This window comes from Cololabis saira, chromosome 4, assembly GCF_033807715.1.
Source record: "Cololabis saira isolate AMF1-May2022 chromosome 4, fColSai1.1, whole genome shotgun sequence".
Taxonomy (NCBI): Eukaryota; Metazoa; Chordata; class Actinopteri; order Beloniformes; family Belonidae; genus Cololabis; species Cololabis saira.
In genome coordinates this window covers 43,323,757-43,342,477 of record NC_084590.1, presented here as the reverse complement: position 1 = coordinate 43,342,477, position 18,721 = coordinate 43,323,757, and the positions used below count along the sequence as shown (strand labels likewise).

Genomic DNA, 18,721 nt, shown 5'->3' with positions numbered 1-18,721 from the left:
AAGTCACTGTCCGAGACTTATTGGCTGAAACAACTTCCTCTCGGCAAAATAAAAGCGTGTACATTTTATATATATGCGCGCATATACACGCGCGCGCGCGCGCGCGCGCGCGCGCGCGCGCTGCGCGCACACACACACACACACACACACACACACACACACACACACACACACACACACACACACACACACACACACACACACACACACACACACACACACACACACACACACACACACACACACACACACACACACACACACACACACACACAAGTCTTTTCTTGGTGTGTATTTTCATTAAAGGGTTCCAGGTCATATTTCGGTTGCAAAATTGTTTGATAGTTTGATAGTTTGATTTGATAGTTTCTCCATTTTACATTAGCCACTGTGTTGTTAGCCAAAGTTAAATATATAGGATAAGATAAACTGGCAGGAACCGCTGCATACTTGTTTTGATCTAATGAGTGCATTCATTAATAACGACAATAACAAAAATAAAATCACAGGCAACTTTACTTTTGAAAGCGTGTCAATTTTATTTGCGTAATCAACAGTTTCAAATCAGTAACTTAGGCTAATTGATTCATTTATTGAAACTGATGTAGTGATTCATATAATGAAGCATTACTGTGTTGCTCCTCTAAATCAGTGAACCGCTACAGCTCATTTTGTAAAGCTTGAAAAGGTTTATTCTAGACAGAATGAAGTAGTACACGGAGGAAAGGAGTACAATTCTGCTTTTATAGTTCTTATAAAAAGGAAAATATATTGAACTCAAGGGTGAATGTTTACTGATGCAAACAATGTCAAGGCCAGTTCCCGAGTAGTTTTCCCTCTAGCATTTCTCATTCAGCAGCTGGATATCACTCAGCCATGGGCGACTCCACACGGTAAATGTGCACTGGTAAGGCTGAAAGAGAAAACAAATACAAAAATAAATCAGAGTAAATCTTTTCTTCTTCTTTTTGAGTCCGGTGCAATCTCAGATGTAGTAAACATGATATTACAAACATTACAGTATTGCAACTGAATGCTGATATTTCTGCACTGGGAAAAACACTTTTGTAAAAACTAAATGAGGATTTTTATTTTCTTGGAAAGGTGTACATCTAATCCCCTTGAGAAAGTAATTACCATAGCCATAGGCCTGTGCCTGCATTCTTCATTTGCGGAGTTCTTTCTGCAGGAGCTGCGTGCCATTTTCACCGTTATGACGTACTTCATGCCAGCAACCACCTATAAGGAGCCACAGATGAGATATGGAAAAATACATGACATCTGACTATAACTAAACTTAGATCTGAATGAATGGCTTTTATTGTCATTATAAATTGTATAACGAAATTGTAGAGCTTCTCCTGTGCTCAGTGCAAGACAATTACAGTAAAAAAACAACAAGAAAGTAAAAAGTGCAGATATGCAAAATAATAACATAAGAATAAAAAGTATAAAGTTTTTAAAAATGTATCGTAACTGTACATATAGTATCGGTTCAGGATGTTGATGCCTCTTGGAAATAAACTTTTTCTCAGTCTGTTTGTTCTCTAAGCCCAGTATATTTAAACTCATACTGCAAGCAAAAAAAAAAAAAAAAACACTTGTCCATTATCTTAATTTTCTGTCAGTATCACTATTAAAAAAAAATAGATAAAATTGTAAGACTTTCCATGAAGGACACTATTTTGTAAGATTAATGCGTTGTGAATACTCTAATCTGCTGGGATAAAAAAAATTGGTTCCCCTTTTTTGTGCAATAGTTCATGCAGTTCTGGGCAAAATAATAACATAAGAATAAAAAGTATAAAGTCTTTAAAAATGTATCGTAACTGTACATATATCGGTTCAGGATGTTGATGCCTTTTGGAAAGAAACCTTTTTCTCAGTCTGTTTGTTCTCTAAGCCCAGTATATTTAAACTCATACTGCAAGCAAAACAAAAAAAAAAAAAAAAAAAAAACACTTGTCCATCATCTAAAAAAAATAGATAAAATTGTAAGACTTTCCATGAAGGACACTATTTTGTAAGATTAATTCGTTGTGAATACCCTAATCTGCTGGGATAAAAAAAAATTGTTCCCCTTTTTTGTGCAATAGTTCATGCAGTTCTGGGCGGGCCTTCACATGCCTAAACACGACCCACAATGACTTGGACATATCCAGACGGATTAAAAACATTACGTAACTGCCAAGTAATTTAGGTTTAAATGTCAGACTGACTTGAACGTTTGCAAGTGAAATTAAAGTCTTTAAGGCCTAAAAGTGACAGTCCACAGCGGGCCACACACCAGAATAGCATTATTGGACTTTATTTGCTTTGCAGACGTCTACCTCTGGTTGTGTAGATGCAGGAGATTAGAAGATAGATGCGCATACCTGTGCCTTCGCCTTCACCACCTCACCAAGGTGCAGGTACATGTCGCTCAGCTTCCTGTTGCGTTGGGCCACGGCGAATTTCATAGCATTCTGGACACCCTCGTCGTTCACATCTACGTCCGTGAAGCCTCCAGGCAGGCCGGTCAACCCGACCGTGAAAAGGGCCGAAAGACAAACAAAAGCAATCTTCCACATCATGGTTCCCGAGGATGGATCGCTGTTGCACAAAAACAAGAACAAAAACAAGCCTGCGTTGAGTCTGAGCTGCAGCCCCGTATTTATATAAGACAGTGACGTCACGGAGGGGGCGTGGCTTATCGGTCACAATCTCTGCAACACAAACCTGCACGAAAACCTGTCGGGCTTGATTTAAAACTGGCCATATACCGACCGTGTAAACTTTCTGACTGTGGACTTCTTTTTAAAAGCAGATTCTTGAGACCAACGGGTGCGTATAAAGTGGTAAACGTTGAAATATTGAGCGATATCACCGAGATCTTCGGTTGTGCAGACTAACTTCAGTAAATTAACTACGTGACCTCTCTCCTATTAAACCAGGTCCAAAGTCTTTTACGGCACAATGCAACGACTTCATGTTTTGCAGTAAGAAAGGCATATTTTCTTTAATACGAAGATACCGGATATGCAATTGAAAATGTACATTTTCTCCATCTACTCATTTGTGGGGGTCAAAATCTATTTAGGGTGTACCTACTACCACAAATAGATCAGTGTATTGGAAACACTGACTATTCAATTGTGTGACTAGAAAGACACCAATAAATCTGAGAAAATGTACTTTAAGACTTAATTGTCTTGGAAACGAACATTTGAAAATCACATTGTATTTTTTAGTTAGGCTACTTAAGGCCATTTCATCACACATTCATGCAAATTGTCTCTTTTTGGATTCACTCAAACTCTTGTGTGTGAATCAGCTTATATAGCAATCAACCATACACATTTTCTACAAATCTGACTGGTTAGAAGTTGGTAGGCTTCAAAATAGGGAAAGAAGAAAGAAAGAAAGAAAGAAAGAAAGAAAGAAAGAAAGAAAGAAAGAAAGAAAGAAAGAAAGAAAGAAAGAAAGAAAGAAAGAAAGAAAGAAAGAAAGAAAGAAAGAAAGAAAGAAAGAAAGAAAGAAAGAAAGAAAGAAAGAAAGAAAGAAAGAAAGAAAGAAAGAAAAGCGTGCCAAGCTATAGCATATCGTCATCATCACATCAGACAGGCTGTGTAAGCAGCCACTTGCTTGGGCTTAATTTCATTCAGAAAACAAGAGACCCGTTTGAAAATATGTTCTTCACTTATGCCCATATTGTTTCTCAAAAGACATTGCATCCATTTAGACCCGCTTTACTGCGAGCTAGCATGATGGCTGGCTGGGTGTGTCATGGTAGCCTTGCCTATAGTCACATGTCTGGCAGGCACAGTGACAAGTTATTTTGTTTAGCTACTACAACGGTATGCGCTAATTTGCATATCAATATGCGCTAATTGAGTAACTAACGACTCTGACTGCTCAATGCTCACCTCACAATCATCTTTCATCATGAGTGGGGACTGGGGAGAACGATTGTTGACTGTGAAGGGCTACTTCGTTGCTGCAGTGTGTGTGTGACCTGTGTGAAGTGAAGGGATTAAGGTGCGGGTATGCTTCTGCGTCACACACACGCAGAGCACACGGCGCACCCGTGACGCCGTCACGAATCGTTCAGAGTTCTCCGTCTCTCCATTTGGTCGCGGTGCAGTACCCCCCGCGGCCACTAGTTAGCGATCTTTTTCTGAATGGTTTATCCGACTTTTTCCGGTCACAGTAAATCAAACAAATAAGGACAACTATTGTGCAAAAAACAAAAACAAAAAAAATCACATATAAACGAAGAAAAAAGCCCTGGAAGTTCACTACTGATTCAAACCGGAAACCGGAAATGCTTCGCTTTCAAACGAACCAATCACAGCCCTCTCGGTCTGCGTGTGGTCGGCGTCTCCTCGACGCGTAGTTACAATTTTCGGGAGGTGCACGTCACTGACGGCGCATGTGACGGCGTGTCCTCTGCGTGTACAAAAACCACACGCCGTAGACACGGCGTCGTTTTGACGCAGAAGCATAATTCAGCCTTGAGGCACATAGCTGGAGGAGGGAGCGCCTGGCAGTAGTGGTTCTAGAAACCTTTCGGGTGGGCTGAGTCAGGGCCCCCTTGGTGGGCTGAACCCCCTAAATGTTTGTCAGCATACCCTAAGAACATAGAGGGGGGAACTCACACACAGCACATTGAGTGTAATCAGAAACTGCTAGTAATGACCACCAGAGGGGAAAAAAAAAAAAAAAAAAAATAGAATTTGCTTGCAAGGAGAGCAGTCGGGACGTGTAAAATCTCCAACATACTCTATCCTATTACATGAGCTGACTGTGCCCCTAAAGGGAGGGGGAAAGGGAGTGGTCGCAGTCAGTGGACACTAGGTATAGATTGTTCTTGTTCTTGTTTGTTAGCAACAAGAAGTTTCCTCTTCTCTGCAGATTTCTGCTTTATGCTGATAATCAGGAAACTTCTTGTGCAGCACTTTTTAATCACTTAACACAGCATTGTTTTATCAGTGTGTCACAGGCGTAAGCAAATTATCATACGTTCTGTTAATAGCGAGCATGATAACTTACTACAATAATTCCAACAGTAAGCTACTAATGCATTGGTTTATGAAAACATGGAGTTGTTATTGTATTAACAGGGTCAGTTAACACTTTATTATGGTCCAGATTTGGTTGCTTTGAGCTTCAAATTTAACAAACAACTAATACACCTTTACAGTGATTTCATCATTGTGTAGGCTATCAAATGGAAGCGTGTGTCTTATATCGCCTTTAAATCACAGATTAATGCATAAAGATCCTATACAGTGTGTTTACAACTTCAAAAGTTGAACTCAAACCATGCCGCCCTGTAAGATTCATCTTCAATGAAACCCAAGGTTTTAAAAAGGCTGTAGGACACTTTGTTCTCCTCCTCTATGAAGCAGTAAACAGGGTAGCCTTCAGAGAGGAGTTTCTTGGCCATGGTGCTGATCAACACTTTGGCGTAACCTTTCCCCCTGTGCTCCGGCAGGGTGTACAACATCCCCAGGGCGCAGTAGTTGTACACAAGCATCCAAGCCACCAGCTGACCCTGGATGTCGGTGATGCAGCAGGACGGGAAGTTGCTGATTAGGTTTTTAATATTCCAGTACCCTTTCTCATCCCCTCCAAACTTCCAAGTTTTATTGACCGAGTCTGTGTGGGAGACGTTGAGAGATGAAATCCTTGATTCAAGCTCGCTGTTGGGGGGTAGGGGGTGGAATTTGTTTGAAATTATGAAATTGGTCGTATTTCACAGTAGCTACATATTTGTGTAAGAATACCTGTCAGCAGGTGGTGAGAGCAGGTAGCTGATATCTGGCAAATACAGGAGATGCACCAATGTAAAGCCTCTGTTGTTGACTTGTCTTTCTGCAGACACTTCTTTGAGCATCTGTGCATGAGAAATGTCAAATCCTATAGGACAAAAACAATTTAAATTGATATTTATTTGTACTTATTTAATTCAATTTCCATTCAAGTTTATTTGTATAGCGTCTAATACAACAGATGCTGTCTCTAGGCGCTTTCCAGAGACCTAGAACATGACCCCCGAGCAATTATTACATAAACAATGGCAGGTAAAAACTCCCCTAGTGGGATTTATGCAACAAACTATGCAGCATGATGGACTTTCAATATATGCATTATTATTATTATTAATTATTATTATTATTAAAAAAGTATTACATGCTTATGAATAACATGAGTAACTAAAATAAACCATTAATGTATGACATTTTTTTCCAGCATATATGTTCTTTGTCATAAATACTCATAGTGGTTCAGAACCATCCTTTTTCCCCCATGAGAACTTTCATATTTTTTAAGCTACTTTGTTTTAGTGTCTGTTTGTTTTTTCATAACTCCACATGTACTAAAGCTTATGCTGCACATGGAAATTCCCACAGTCTTCAGGTCCTTAAATGCACCACAACGTTGTTTAGATCAGAGCACATGGTGATCAGCTCAGAGCAAACGTCGGCTGAATGTTCTCTGCAGTGTGTGCGTCCATAGAGCTGTAAGTTATGTTGTTTACCCTTAGTTATGTTTACTAATGACTTACTGAATGTTGTTTTATCAGTAATATCGTTTATTTTACATATACTGCATATTTTAATGCTAATTCAGAGATAGCTGATTAATGCTGGCTTTAATTTCATAACTCATCTAGAGCTGTACTTTTAGTTATGATGTTAGAGATATTTCCAGCTCAGGGTATGTTTATGTTTAATATTTTACCTTATTTCTAATTAACCAGTATTGTTATGTTTATGTTTCAGTAACCACACACACCCAAATGTGAGTTGTAATGAGAGCACAGACCTCATAAAGAGATTAAACTTTATTCCTGGACTCTGTGATCATTCAACTCACCTGCACCATAATAAGTGTCCTGACCGACACCCTGAAGTGTTTGCTGCCACCCAAGATCCACATACAGTATTATACAATTTTTGGTCCTTCGAGCCGGATCGGAGCAACCACTTCAGCCATATAACTTCAGGATGGAAGGGAGAGATCTATGCAGAGAGCCTGATCGCCCGCGCAGACGCAGCCAACCGCCTTCATATCTTCAGCAATATGAGGTGGGTTACCCCACGAAGCAACGTCTCACATATGATGAGCAGCCTAGACAGAATGCTTCATCTGATGTTTTTCAGTACATTAAGGATATGAGAGAGGATCATGACCAACTGCGATGAGATGTGCAACGCCTTACAGAAGTCATCGCTAACTCTCCTGTACTAGCCCCACAGCACACCCTGTCACGGTCCAAACCACGTGAGGACAAGACATCATCCACACCTGCACATGCTAGAACGCTGATGCCACCCAGAGGTCACGAGGACCCACATCAGCATGAGAGTGCCCCAAAGGTGCCAGTCAGTGATGAGTCTCCATTCCCACCGGACCGGGAGCATGAGCAGTATGAAGAGCTCTTTTGCAGTCTACAGGGAATAAAGTTGCATGGTCAGGGTGCAGCACAATCACCATCAGCTTCTGGTGAGTCATCCCCTCAATCTCAAGACTTCCACCAACCCTCAACAACGGTTAAGAAGCTGCCTCCACCTCAACCCTCCATCACTGAGAGACAGTCGCAGTCGCTCTATCAAGAACAATGCACCCCGTGTCCCACACCTGGTGCTGTTTCCAGTCAGTTCATGGATAGTCACCGCCCTCATCAAAGAGCTATCATCAAACAGCCTCATAGCAGGTGTTATCCCCAGGTGGATGACGTGAATGATCGCTATAACATCAGCTACAGTCAAAATACCACACCTTATCGACTGCCTAGTCTGAGACCACGCTATGATGATGACTATTACAGCCGAGACTCCAAGTATCCATCTCCTGAGCGCCAAAGCTGCCCTGACAGTCGTTACCGTCCTGATTATGGATATCAGTATAAGCCCTGGGATAACCGCGACCCTGCTGATCCTCGTCGGTACCCATCTGATCGTCTGCAACCAAATGAGTGGCCTCAGACTCCAGCCTCTTTCCGCAGACCCCCACCGGCAGAGATTTATCGTGGACCTCAACCAACAATCCCTGACCTGGTGCATGAAGACCCACGTGAGTTTGCAAGATTGAAGTTAGCTTTGGACAACATACTCCCACGTGAGGCTTCAGAACAGTTCAAGTTTCAGATAGTGACAGACCACCTCAAGTGTGAGGAAGCACTGCTCATTGCTGATTCTTACATCAATAGTCCGTTTCCATTTAGTGACACCATGAGAGCACTCACTGAGATGTATGGTCAACCTCAACATCTGGCCTTGAAGAGGATCACCAAATTGATGGATGGACCTAACATCAGGGAGTGGTGACGTCAGAGCATTCAAGACGTTCGCACTCCAGGTCCGCGCATTAGTCGGTATGTTGCACCAGTTGGGAGAACAGGGTCGGACGGAGTTGAGGTGCGGCTCCCATGTATCGCGACTCTTAGCTAAGTTGCCATATGACTTAAGAGCCAACTTCCAGCGATTTGTGAATCCCATCCACACTCCTATACCAACACTGATCGATCTAGCTGAGTGGCTTGAGTATGAGGTGCGTGTTCAGGTTATCGGAGACCAGTACTGTGACCAAACAGACATGGAGAAGCCAGTTCCACGAAAGGAGAGGCGTCCTGAGTACAAACTTCATAAGACTACGACCATTCTTCATGGTAGTGAACAGAAGGGAGAACTAGAGAAAGACACGATAGCCATACAGGAGAAACCGAAGAAGTACTGCCCATTCTGCGACACAGTGCAGCACTACTTGAATCAGTGCAGTAACTTCAAACTCTTGTCTAGGGAACAGAAGACAGAGTGGATCAAGTCCAACAAAAGGTGCTGGAGGTGCGGCCGTGAACATCAAGCGGCTAAGTGTAACCTTAAAGCTAAGTGTAAGCAGTGTGAACGACGGCACCTTGAGGTTCTTCACGAAGTCAACAGCAGCCAAAATGCACAAACACCTGTCAAACCCAGCACGATGGAAGAAAGCACCTGCTTGGTAAGTTTCACCTCCGGGACTCTTTATGTGGATCGACCAACCAGCAGCAGCCAGGTTCTACTCAAGTTGAGTCGAGTCATCCTTAAGAGTGGTACCAAGCTGATTGAGACCTATGCTATATTAGATGATGGTTCGGAGCGTACCATTCTGTTAAGTGAGGCGGCTGATCGTTTGGGGCTTCAAGGGGAACCTGAGGACCTAGCACTCCGCACTGTTCGGCAAGAGGTTTGCACCATCCAAGGTGCGACGGTGTCATTCTCTGTAGCTCCTGCGTCACAGCCTGACAAGTTCTTTCAGATCCACAGAGCCTTCACTGCAAAGGAACTTGGCCTTGCTCGCCATACTTATCCAGTAAGAGCTCTACAGGAGAGGTACTGCCATCTCAGGGACCTACCACTTCCGAACATGAGGAATGCACAGCCACTACTGCTCATTGGGTCGGATAATCCACATCTTGTCACACCAGTGGAGCCGGTATGTCTGGGTCCACCGGGTGGGCCGGCAGTTGTACACACCAGACTTGGGTGGACTCTCCAGGGCCCCTCAGGATTCCTGCGTCACCGGTTAATACCACAGCAGTGCCTTCTCACTTCCTGTGCCTCACCAGATGCTGAGCTCTTCAGTCATGTCGAGAGACTATGGCAAATGGATACCTTACCATATCGTAGTGGTCGGCTCATTACCAGGTCCAGACAATATTCTGAGGCCGTCAGAAGACTTGAGGAGAAGACACTGATCCAGCTTGCTGGAGAGAATCGATGGAGTCGAGGGCCACCTTTTCTTCAGCTGCAGGCCAACTGCTGGCCGAAGGCACCAGCAGGAGAACCTCCAGCAGAAGTTGAGGAGCTAAGGAAGACGGCGTTCTGCGGCCTGCTGACAGATTCAACTAGTCCAGCAATACCTGACATCCTACAGTTCAGCACTTACCAGGAACTCCTTAAAGCCACCACACAGTCTCTGCATGGGGCGGCCACCGTCACCGATTGTCCAGCTGCTGATGACTTCCAAAAGGCCGAGCTTGCCTTGCTGAGACATGCTCAGAAGGAGAGCTTTCCAGGAGAGTTTGCATTACTCAGATCAGGAAAGACCATCCCATCCAGTAGCCGACTACTCACTCTCGCTCCCGAGTATGATGAGTCTTCTGACCTGATTAGAGTAGGAGGTAGACTCCGCAGGTGTGATAACCTGGGCTCTGAAGTTCTGCATCCGATACTTCTAGACCCTTCTCACCCAGTCGCAAAGCTCTTAATCCAGCACTGTGATGCTCAGTTGCACCATCCTGGAGCTGACCGTGTCTTCGCCAAGCTCCGCAGGAAATATTGGATTCTGAGAGGTAGAGAAGCAGTGAGGAAATGTCAACACCACTGTCCCGAGTGTAAGAAGTGGAGAGGCCAACCAGCGGTCCCAAGGATGGCAGATCTGCCCCCCTCAAGCCTGAGGCTCTTCCGACCGGCCTTCTACTCAAACGGGATGGACTGCTTCGGCCCTATGCACATCAAAATAGGACGACGCAATGAGAAGAGGTGGGGAATTCTTTTCAAGTGTCTTACTACTCGAGCAGTCCACCTCGATCTGGTGGTGAACATGGACACTGATTCATTCTTGATGTCGCTCAGACGGTTTATAGCTCGCCGAGGAAAGCCCTTTGAGCTCTTATCGGATCAAGGCACCAACTTTAAGGGGGGAAGTAAAGAACTGCATGAAGCGTTCAAAGCCATGGAGCCAGCCCTCCGAGAACAACTGGCAGCAGAACAGATCCGCTTCCGTTTCAATCCTCCTAATGCTCCCCATTTTGGTGGGTCTTGGGAAAGAGAGGTGCGATCTGTGAAAGCAGCTCTGCGTACCACATTGCGAGCTCAAACTGTGTCAGAGGAGGTGTTGAGGACCGTCTTGCTTGAGGTAAAGAGTATCCTCAACTCTAGGCCTTTGGGCTACGTCTCCACAGATATCGCAGACCCTGATCCCGTCACACCCAACTCTTTGTTGATGGGGCGGCCAGACTGTTCTCTGCCACAAATAGTCTACCCGGAATCAGAACTGCTCAGTCGCAAGAGATGGAGACACACTCAAGTTCTGTCTGACCATTTCTGGAAGCACTTTATCCGAAACTTCCTGCCCACTTTACAAGTACGGCAGAAATGGCACAACAAGAAGGACAACATCACTGTTGGGACTGTGGTTCTCATCGTTGATCAGCAAACCCCTAGAGCTCTCTGGCAAGTAGGAACAGTGAAAACGGCCATACCTGGGTTTGATGGTCGGGTTAGGACTGCAGTCGTTCAAGTTAAGGACCGGACCTATACTCGCCCAGTGGTGCGGCTTATCAGGCTACCTGCTCTGCCTCAGGATGCTACTAAAATATAGAGACTCTATCCATCCATGTCAAATTTGTACACCAAATTTGGGGGCGGCTGTACTAAAGCTTATGCTGCACATGGAAATTCCCACAGTCTTCAGGTCCTTAAATGCACCACAACGTTGTTTAGATCAGAGCACATGGTGATCAGCTCAGAGCAAACGTCGGCTGAATGTTCTCTGCAGTGTGTGCGTCCATAGAGCTGTAAGTTATGTTGTTTACCCTTAGTTATGTTTACTAATGACTTACTGAATGTTATTTTATCAGTAATATCGTTTATTTTACATTTACTGCATATTTTAATGCTAATTCAGAGATAGCTGATTAATGCTGGCTTTAATTTCATAACTCATCTAGAGCTGTACTTTTAGTTATGATGTTAGAGATATTTCCAGCTCAGGGTATGTTTATGTTTAATATTTTACCTTATTTCTAATTAACCAGTATTGTTATGTTTATGTTTCAGTAACCACACACACCCAAATGTGAGTTGTAATGAGAGCACAGACCTCATAAAGAGATTAAACTTTATTCCTGGACTCTGTGATCATTCAACTCACCTGCACCATAATAAGTGTCCTGACCGACACCCTGAAGTGTTTGCTGCCACCCAAGATCCACATACAGTATTATACAATTTTTGGTCCTTCGAGCCGGATCGGAGCAACCACTTCAGCCATATAACTTCAGGATGGAAGGGAGAGATCTATGCAGAGAGCCTGATCGCCCGCGCAGACGCAGCCAACCGCCTTCATATCTTCAGCAATATGAGGTGGGTTACCCCACGAAGCAATGCCTCACATATGATGAGCAGCCTAGACAGAATGCTTCATCTGATGTTTTTCAGTACATTAAGGATATGAGAGAGGATCATGACCAACTGCGACGAGATGTGCAACGCCTTACAGAAGTCATCGCTAACTCTCCTGTACTAGCCCCACAGCACACCCTGTCACGGTCCAAACCACGTGAGGACAAGACATCATCCACACCTGCACATGCTAGAACGCTGATGCCACCCAGAGGTCACGAGGACCCACATCAGCATGAGAGTGCCCCACAGGTGCCAGTCAGTGATGAGTCTCCATTCCCACCGGACCGGGAGCATGAGCAGTATGAAGAGCTCTTTTGCAGTCTACAGGGAATAAAGTTGCATGGTCAGGGTGCAGCACAATCACCATCAGCTTCTGGTGAGTCATCCCCTCAATCTCAAGACTTCCACCAACCCTCAACAACGGTTAAGAAGCTGCCTCCACCTCAACCCTCCATCACTGAGAGACAGTCGCAGTCGCTCTATCAAGAACAATGCACCCCGTGTCCCACACCTGGTGCTGTTTCCAGTCAGTTCATGGATAGTCACCGCCCTCATCAAAGAGCTATCATCAAACAGCCTCATAGCAGGTGTTATCCCCAGGTGGATGACGTGAATGATCGCTATAACATCAGCTACAGTCAAAATACCACACCTTATCGACTGCCTAGTCTGAGACCACGCTATGATGATGACTATTACAGCCGAGACTCCAAGTATCCATCTCCTGAGCGCCAAAGCTGCCCTGACAGTCGATACCGTCCTGATTATGGATATCAGTATAAGCCCTGGGATAACCGCGACCCTGCTGATCCTCGTCGGTACCCATCTGATCGTCTGCAACCAAATGAGTGGCCTCAGACTCCAGCCTCTTTCCGCAGACCCCCACCGGCAGAGATTTATCGTGGACCTCAACCAACAATCCCTGACCTGGTGCATGAAGACCCACGTGAGTTTGCAAGATTGAAGTTAGCTTTGGACAACATACTCCCACGTGAGGCTTCAGAACAGTTCAAGTTTCAGATAGTGACAGACCACCTCAAGTGTGAGGAAGCACTGCTCATTGCTGATTCTTACATCAATAGTCCGTTTCCATTTAGTGACACCATGAGAGCACTCACTGAGATGTATGGTCAACCTCAACATCTGGCCTTGAAGAGGATCACCAAATTGATGGATGGACCTAACATCAGGAGTGGTGACGTCAGAGCATTCAAGACGTTCGCACTCCAGGTCCGCGCATTAGTCGGTATGTTGCACCAGTTGGGAGAACAGGGTCGGACGGAGTTGAGGTGCGGCTCCCATGTATCGCGGCTCTTAGCTAAGTTGCCATATGACTTAAGAGCCAACTTCCAGCGATTTGTGAATCCCATCCACACTCCTATACCAACACTGATCGATCTAGCTGAGTGGCTTGAGTATGAGGTGCGTGTTCAGGTTATCGGAGACCAGTACTGTGACCAAACAGACATGGAGAAGCCAGTTCCACGAAAGGAGAGGCGTCCTGAGTACAAACTTCATAAGACTACGACCATTCTTCATGGTAGTGAACAGAAGGGAGAACTAGAGAAAGACACGATAGCCATACAGGAGAAACCGAAGAAGTACTGCCCATTCTGCGACACAGTGCAGCACTACTTGAATCAGTGCAGTAACTTCAAACTCTTGTCTAGGGAACAGAAGACAGAGTGGATCAAGTCCAACAAAAGGTGCTGGAGGTGCGGCCGTGAACATCAAGCGGCTAAGTGTAACCTTAAAGCTAAGTGTAAGCAGTGTGAACGACGGCACCTTGAGGTTCTTCACGAAGTCAACAGCAGCCAAAATGCACCAACACCTGTCAAACCCAGCACGATGGAAGAAAGCACCTGCTTGGTAAGTTCCACCTCCGGGACTCTTTATGTGGATCGACCAACCAGCAGCAGCCAGGTTCTACTCAAGTTGAGTCGAGTCATCCTTAAGAGTGGTACCAAGGTGATTGAGACCTATGCTATATTAGATGATGGTTCGGAGCGTACCATTCTGTTAAGTGAGGCGGCTGATCGTTTGGGGCTTCAAGGGGAACCTGAGGACCTAGCACTCCGCACTGTTCGGCAAGAGGTTTGCACCATCCAAGGTGCGACGGTGTCATTCTCTGTAGCTCCTGCGTCACAGCCTGACAAGTTCTTTCAGATCCACAGAGCCTTCACTGCAAAGGAACTTGGCCTTGCTCGCCATACTTATCCAGTAAGAGCTCTACAGGAGAGGTACCGCCATCTCAGGGACCTACCACTTCCGAACATGAGGAATGCACAGCCACTACTGCTCATTGGGTCGGATAATCCACATCTTGTCACACCAGTGGAGCCGGTATGTCTGGGTCCACCGGGTGGACCGGCAGCTGTACGCACCAGACTTGGGTGGACTCTCCAGGGCCCCTCAGGATTCCTGCGTCACCGGTTAATACCACAGCAGTGCCTTCTCACTTCCTGTGCCTCACCAGATGCTGAGCTCTTCAGTCATGTCGAGAGACTATGGCAAATGGATACCTTACCATATCGTAGTGATCGGCTCATTACCAGGTCCAGACAATATTCTGAGGCCGTCAGAAGACTTGAGGAGAAGACACTGATCCAGCTTGCTGGAGAGAATCGATGGAGTCGAGGGCCACCTTTTCTTCAGCTGCAGGCCAACTGCTGGCCGAAGGCACCAGCAGGAGAACCTCCAGCAGAAGTTGAGGAGCTAAGGAAGACGGCGTTCTGCGGCCTGCTGACAGATTCAACTAGTCCAGCAATACCTGACATCCTACAGTTCAGCACTTACCAGGAACTCCTTAAAGCCACCACACAGTCTCTGCATGGGGCGGCCACCGTCACCGATTGTCCAGCTGCTGATGACTTCCAAAAGGCCGAGCTTGCCTTGCTGAGACATGCTCAGAAGGAGAGCTTTCCAGGAGAGTTTGCATTACTCAGATCAGGAAAGACCATCCCATCCAGTAGCCGACTACTCACTCTCGCTCCCGAGTATGACAAGTCTTCTGACCTGATTAGAGTAGGAGGTAGACTCCGCAGGTGTGATAACCTGGGCTCTGAAGTTCTGCATCCGATACTTCTAGACCCTTCTCACCCAGTCGCAAAGCTCTTAATCCAGCACTGTGATGCTCAGTTGCACCATCCTGGAGCTGAGCGTGTCTTCGCCAAGCTCCGCAGGAAATATTGGATTCTGAGAGGTAGAGAAGCATGGAGGAAATGTCAACACCACTGTCCCGAGTGTAAGAAGTGGAGAGGCCAACCAGCGGTCCCAAGGATGGCAGATCTGCCCCCCTCAAGCCTGAGGCTCTTCCGACCGGCCTTCTACTCAACCGGGATGGACTGCTTCGGCCCTATGCACATCAAAATAGGACGACGCAATGAGAAGAGGTGGGGAATTCTTTTCAAGTGTCTTACTACTCGAGCAGTCCACCTCGATCTGGTGGTGAACATGGACACTGATTCATTCTTGATGTCGCTCAGACGGTTTATAGCTCGCAGAGGAAAGCCCTTTGAGCTCTTATCGGATCAAGGCACCAACTTTAAGGGGGGAAGTAAAGAACTGCATGAAGCGTTCAAAGCCATGGAGCCAGCCCTCCGAGAACAACTGGCAGCAGAACAGATCCGCTTCCGTTTCAATCCTCCTAATGCTCCCCATTTTGGTGGGTCTTGGGAAAGAGAGGTGCGATCTGTGAAAGCAGCTCTGCGTACCACATTGGGAGCTCAAACTGTGTCAGAGGAGGTGTTGAGGACCGTCTTGCTTGAGGTAAAGAGTATCCTCAACTCTAGGCCTTTGGGCTACGTCTCCACAGATATCGCAGACCCTGATCCCGTCACACCCAACTCTTTGTTGATGGGGCGGCCAGACTGTTCTCTGCCACAAATAGTCTACCCGGAATCAGAACTGCTCAGTCGCAAGAGATGGAGACACACTCAAGTTCTGTCTGACCATTTCTGGAAGCACTTTATCCGAAACTTCCTGCCCACTTTACAAGTACGGCAGAAATGGCACAACAAGGACAACATCACTGTTGGGACTGTGGTTCTCATCGTTGATCAGCAAACCCCTAGAGCTCTCTGGCAAGTAGGAACAGTGAAAACCGCCATACCTGGGTTTGATGGTCGGGTTAGGACTGCAGTCGTTCAAGTTAAGGACCGGACCTATACTCGCCCAGTGGTGCGGCTTATCAGGCTACCTGCTCTGCCTCAGGATGCTACTAAAATATAGAGACTCTATCCATCCATGTCAAATTTGTACACCAAATTTGGGGGCGGCTGTACTAAAGCTTATGCTGCACATGGAAATTCCCACAATCTTCAGGTCCTTAAACGCACCACAACGTTGTTTAGATCAGAGCACATGGTGATCAGCTCAGAGCAAACGTCGGCTGAATGTTCTCTGCAGTGTGTGCGTCCATAGAGCTGTAAGTTATGTTGTTTACCCTTAGTTATGTTTACTAATGACTTACTGAATGTTATTTTATCAGTAATATCGTTTATTTTACATTTACTGCATATTTGAATGCTAATTCAGAGATAGCTGATTAATGCTGGCTTTAATTTCATAACTCATCTAGAGCTGTACTTTTAGTTATGATGTTAGAGATATTTCCAGCTCAGGGTATGTTTATGTTTAATATTTTACCTTATTTCTAATTAACCAGTATTGTTATGTTTATGTTTCAGTAACCACACACACCCAAATGTGAGTTGTAATGAGAGCACAGACCTCATAAAGAGATGAAACTTTATTCCTGGACTCTGTGATCATTCAACTCACCTGCACCATAATAAGTGTCCTGACCGACACCCTGAAGTGTTTGCTGCCACCCAAGATCCACATACAGTATTATACACCACACATGGTGTAAGAAAATGCATTTATTTAATGTGTGATTGTACACGACACCAACCTCACCTCCAACTAGGAAATAAGTGCTCCAGTCAATTGCGTTTTCATCAGTCAACATCTTCCTCAAAACCTCTTCATCTGTGCTGTAGAATGTGACTTTTTTCGTGAACGCCAGGGCAGCCTTGCTCTGTAAAACACAACATACAGACGTACAGAAACCCCACTAGTTCAGCATGTCCAACTCTCTCCAGCAGCACGTGAACTCACCTTGGGATCAGGACGGCAAATAATAACTTTGAACCCTGGCCACGAATCAACCACGACCTGGAGTGTACTCTCCTTATTCCTGTTAATGCCGTAGAGGAATCCGTATACCTAAACACAAATCAACAGCTGCACTTGGTTAAAAGTTTGAGTACAAATAAACCCATATTAAATGTTGACACAAAGAAGTGCTGTTGGAAGTTTTAAATGAGACATGTAGCAGTCTACCTTGTAACTCTTCGGTAAGTGCGTTTGCAGGATTCCTTCAGCGGTCTGCAGCTCGTCTTTGTTTAAGACCTTCATGTTTGCAAACGGACGCGTGTCCTCATAGCAGGGGCGATTTTAGCATTAGAGCTTTGGGGGGGCTCAGCCTCCCCAAAGTTCATGGACCACAGAACTCCTAGGGGGGTCCGGGGGCATGCCCCCCCGGAAGAAAAATTTGTAGATTTTAAGTAAAAATGGATCAATCTGGTGCACTTTGAGGTCAAAATGAAGAGACTAGATCTATGAAGACCTATACACATCAATATCTTCTTTACTGTTCTGTGGTTTTACCACAAATAATTGTTTCCCTATATATATTAAGCATACAGGTTATGGTAGAATTTTGCTTGCATAAATAATACCAAAATCACTTCAGGGGAGACTCAAGTAAAGTAATATTTTGCTTTGTAGGCAAAACAAAAGTAAAATTAAATCAAATCAAATGGAACTTCCTAACTTATTGGCTGGAATAATATTCCGACAAGATAATAATATACTGTAAGCTAAAGCAGGAGTTTGCAGTCAACTAGTTGAAATTAATATGTGGCAGTAATATTTGTGGGGGTCAAAATCTATTTAGGGTGTACCTACTACCACAAATAGATCAGTGTATTGGAAACACTGACTATTCAATTGTGTGACTAGAAAGACACCAATAAATCTGAGAAAATGTACTTTAAGACTTAATTGTCTTGGAAACGAACATTTGAAAATCACATTGTATTTTTTAGTTAGGCTACTTAAGGCCATTTCATCACACATTCATGCAAATTGTCTCTTTTTGGATTCACTCAAACTCTTGTGTGTGAATCAGCTTATATAGCAATCAACCATACACATTTTCTACAAATCTGACTGGTTAGAAGTTGGTAGGCTTCAAAATAGGGAAAGAAAGAAAGAAAGAAAGAAAGAAAGAAAGAAAGAAAGAAAGAAAGAAAGAAAGAAAGAAAGAAAGAAAGAAAGAAAGAAAGAAAGAAAGAAAGAAAGAAAGAAAGAAAGAAAGAAAGAAAGAAAGAAAGAAAGAAAGAAAGAAAGAAAGAAAGAAAGAAAGAAAGAAAGAAAGAAAAGCGTGCCAAGCTATAGCATATCGTCATCATCACATCAGACAGGCTGTGTAAGCAGCCACTTGCGATTCTGAAGGGCTTAATTTCATTCAGAAAACAAGAGACCCGTTTGAAAATATG

General features: G+C 44.7%; 2 protein-coding genes across 2 annotated transcripts; both read right to left on the bottom strand.

Moving 5' to 3' along the window:
• Positions 1 to 514: 514 nt before the first annotated feature.
• Positions 515 to 2,648, bottom strand: LOC133442001 (cystatin-like). The gene is made up of 3 exons (XM_061719868.1): positions 2,376 to 2,648; positions 1,138 to 1,239; positions 515 to 913 (listed from the first exon to the last, which is right to left on the bottom strand). Exons 1-3 carry the CDS (start codon positions 2,571 to 2,573, stop codon positions 839 to 841), a joined length of 375 nt encoding a protein of 124 aa, XP_061575852.1. The 5' UTR covers positions 2,574 to 2,648; the 3' UTR covers positions 515 to 838.
• A 2,422-nt stretch (positions 2,649 to 5,070) lies between these two features.
• LOC133442453 (glycine N-acyltransferase-like protein 3) lies at positions 5,071 to 17,600 on the bottom strand. Its single transcript, XM_061720451.1, has 5 exons — positions 17,502 to 17,600; positions 17,277 to 17,384; positions 17,076 to 17,196; positions 5,769 to 5,901; positions 5,071 to 5,684 (listed from the first exon to the last, which is right to left on the bottom strand). Exons 1-5 carry the CDS (start codon positions 17,574 to 17,576, stop codon positions 5,285 to 5,287), a joined length of 837 nt encoding a protein of 278 aa, XP_061576435.1. The 5' UTR covers positions 17,577 to 17,600; the 3' UTR covers positions 5,071 to 5,284.
• Between the last annotated feature and the right edge of the window lie 1,121 nt (positions 17,601 to 18,721).

Bases quoted from the DNA above. Each gene is read 5' to 3' on its own strand.
- LOC133442453 (XM_061720451.1), bottom strand. From the start codon at position 17,576: ATGAAGGTCTTAAACAAAGACGAGCTGCAGACCGCTGAAGGAATCCTG. The intron at 5,902-17,075 runs GTGAGGTTGGTG...TTTGTCCTATAG, and splicing joins CACTTATTTCCTAGTTGGAG to GATTTGACATTTCTCATGCA. The intron at 5,685-5,768 runs GTATTCTTACAC...ACCCCCCAACAG, and splicing joins CTCTCACCACCTGCTGACAG to CGAGCTTGAATCAAGGATTT.
- LOC133442001 (XM_061719868.1), bottom strand. From the start codon at position 2,573: ATGATGTGGAAGATTGCTTTTGTTTGTCTTTCGGCCCTTTTCACGGTC. The intron at 1,240-2,375 runs GTATGCGCATCT...GGCTCCTTATAG, and splicing joins TGGTGAAGGCGAAGGCACAG to GTGGTTGCTGGCATGAAGTA. The intron at 914-1,137 runs GTAATTACTTTC...TTTCTCTTTCAG, and splicing joins GGCACAGGCCTATGGCTATG to CCTTACCAGTGCACATTTAC.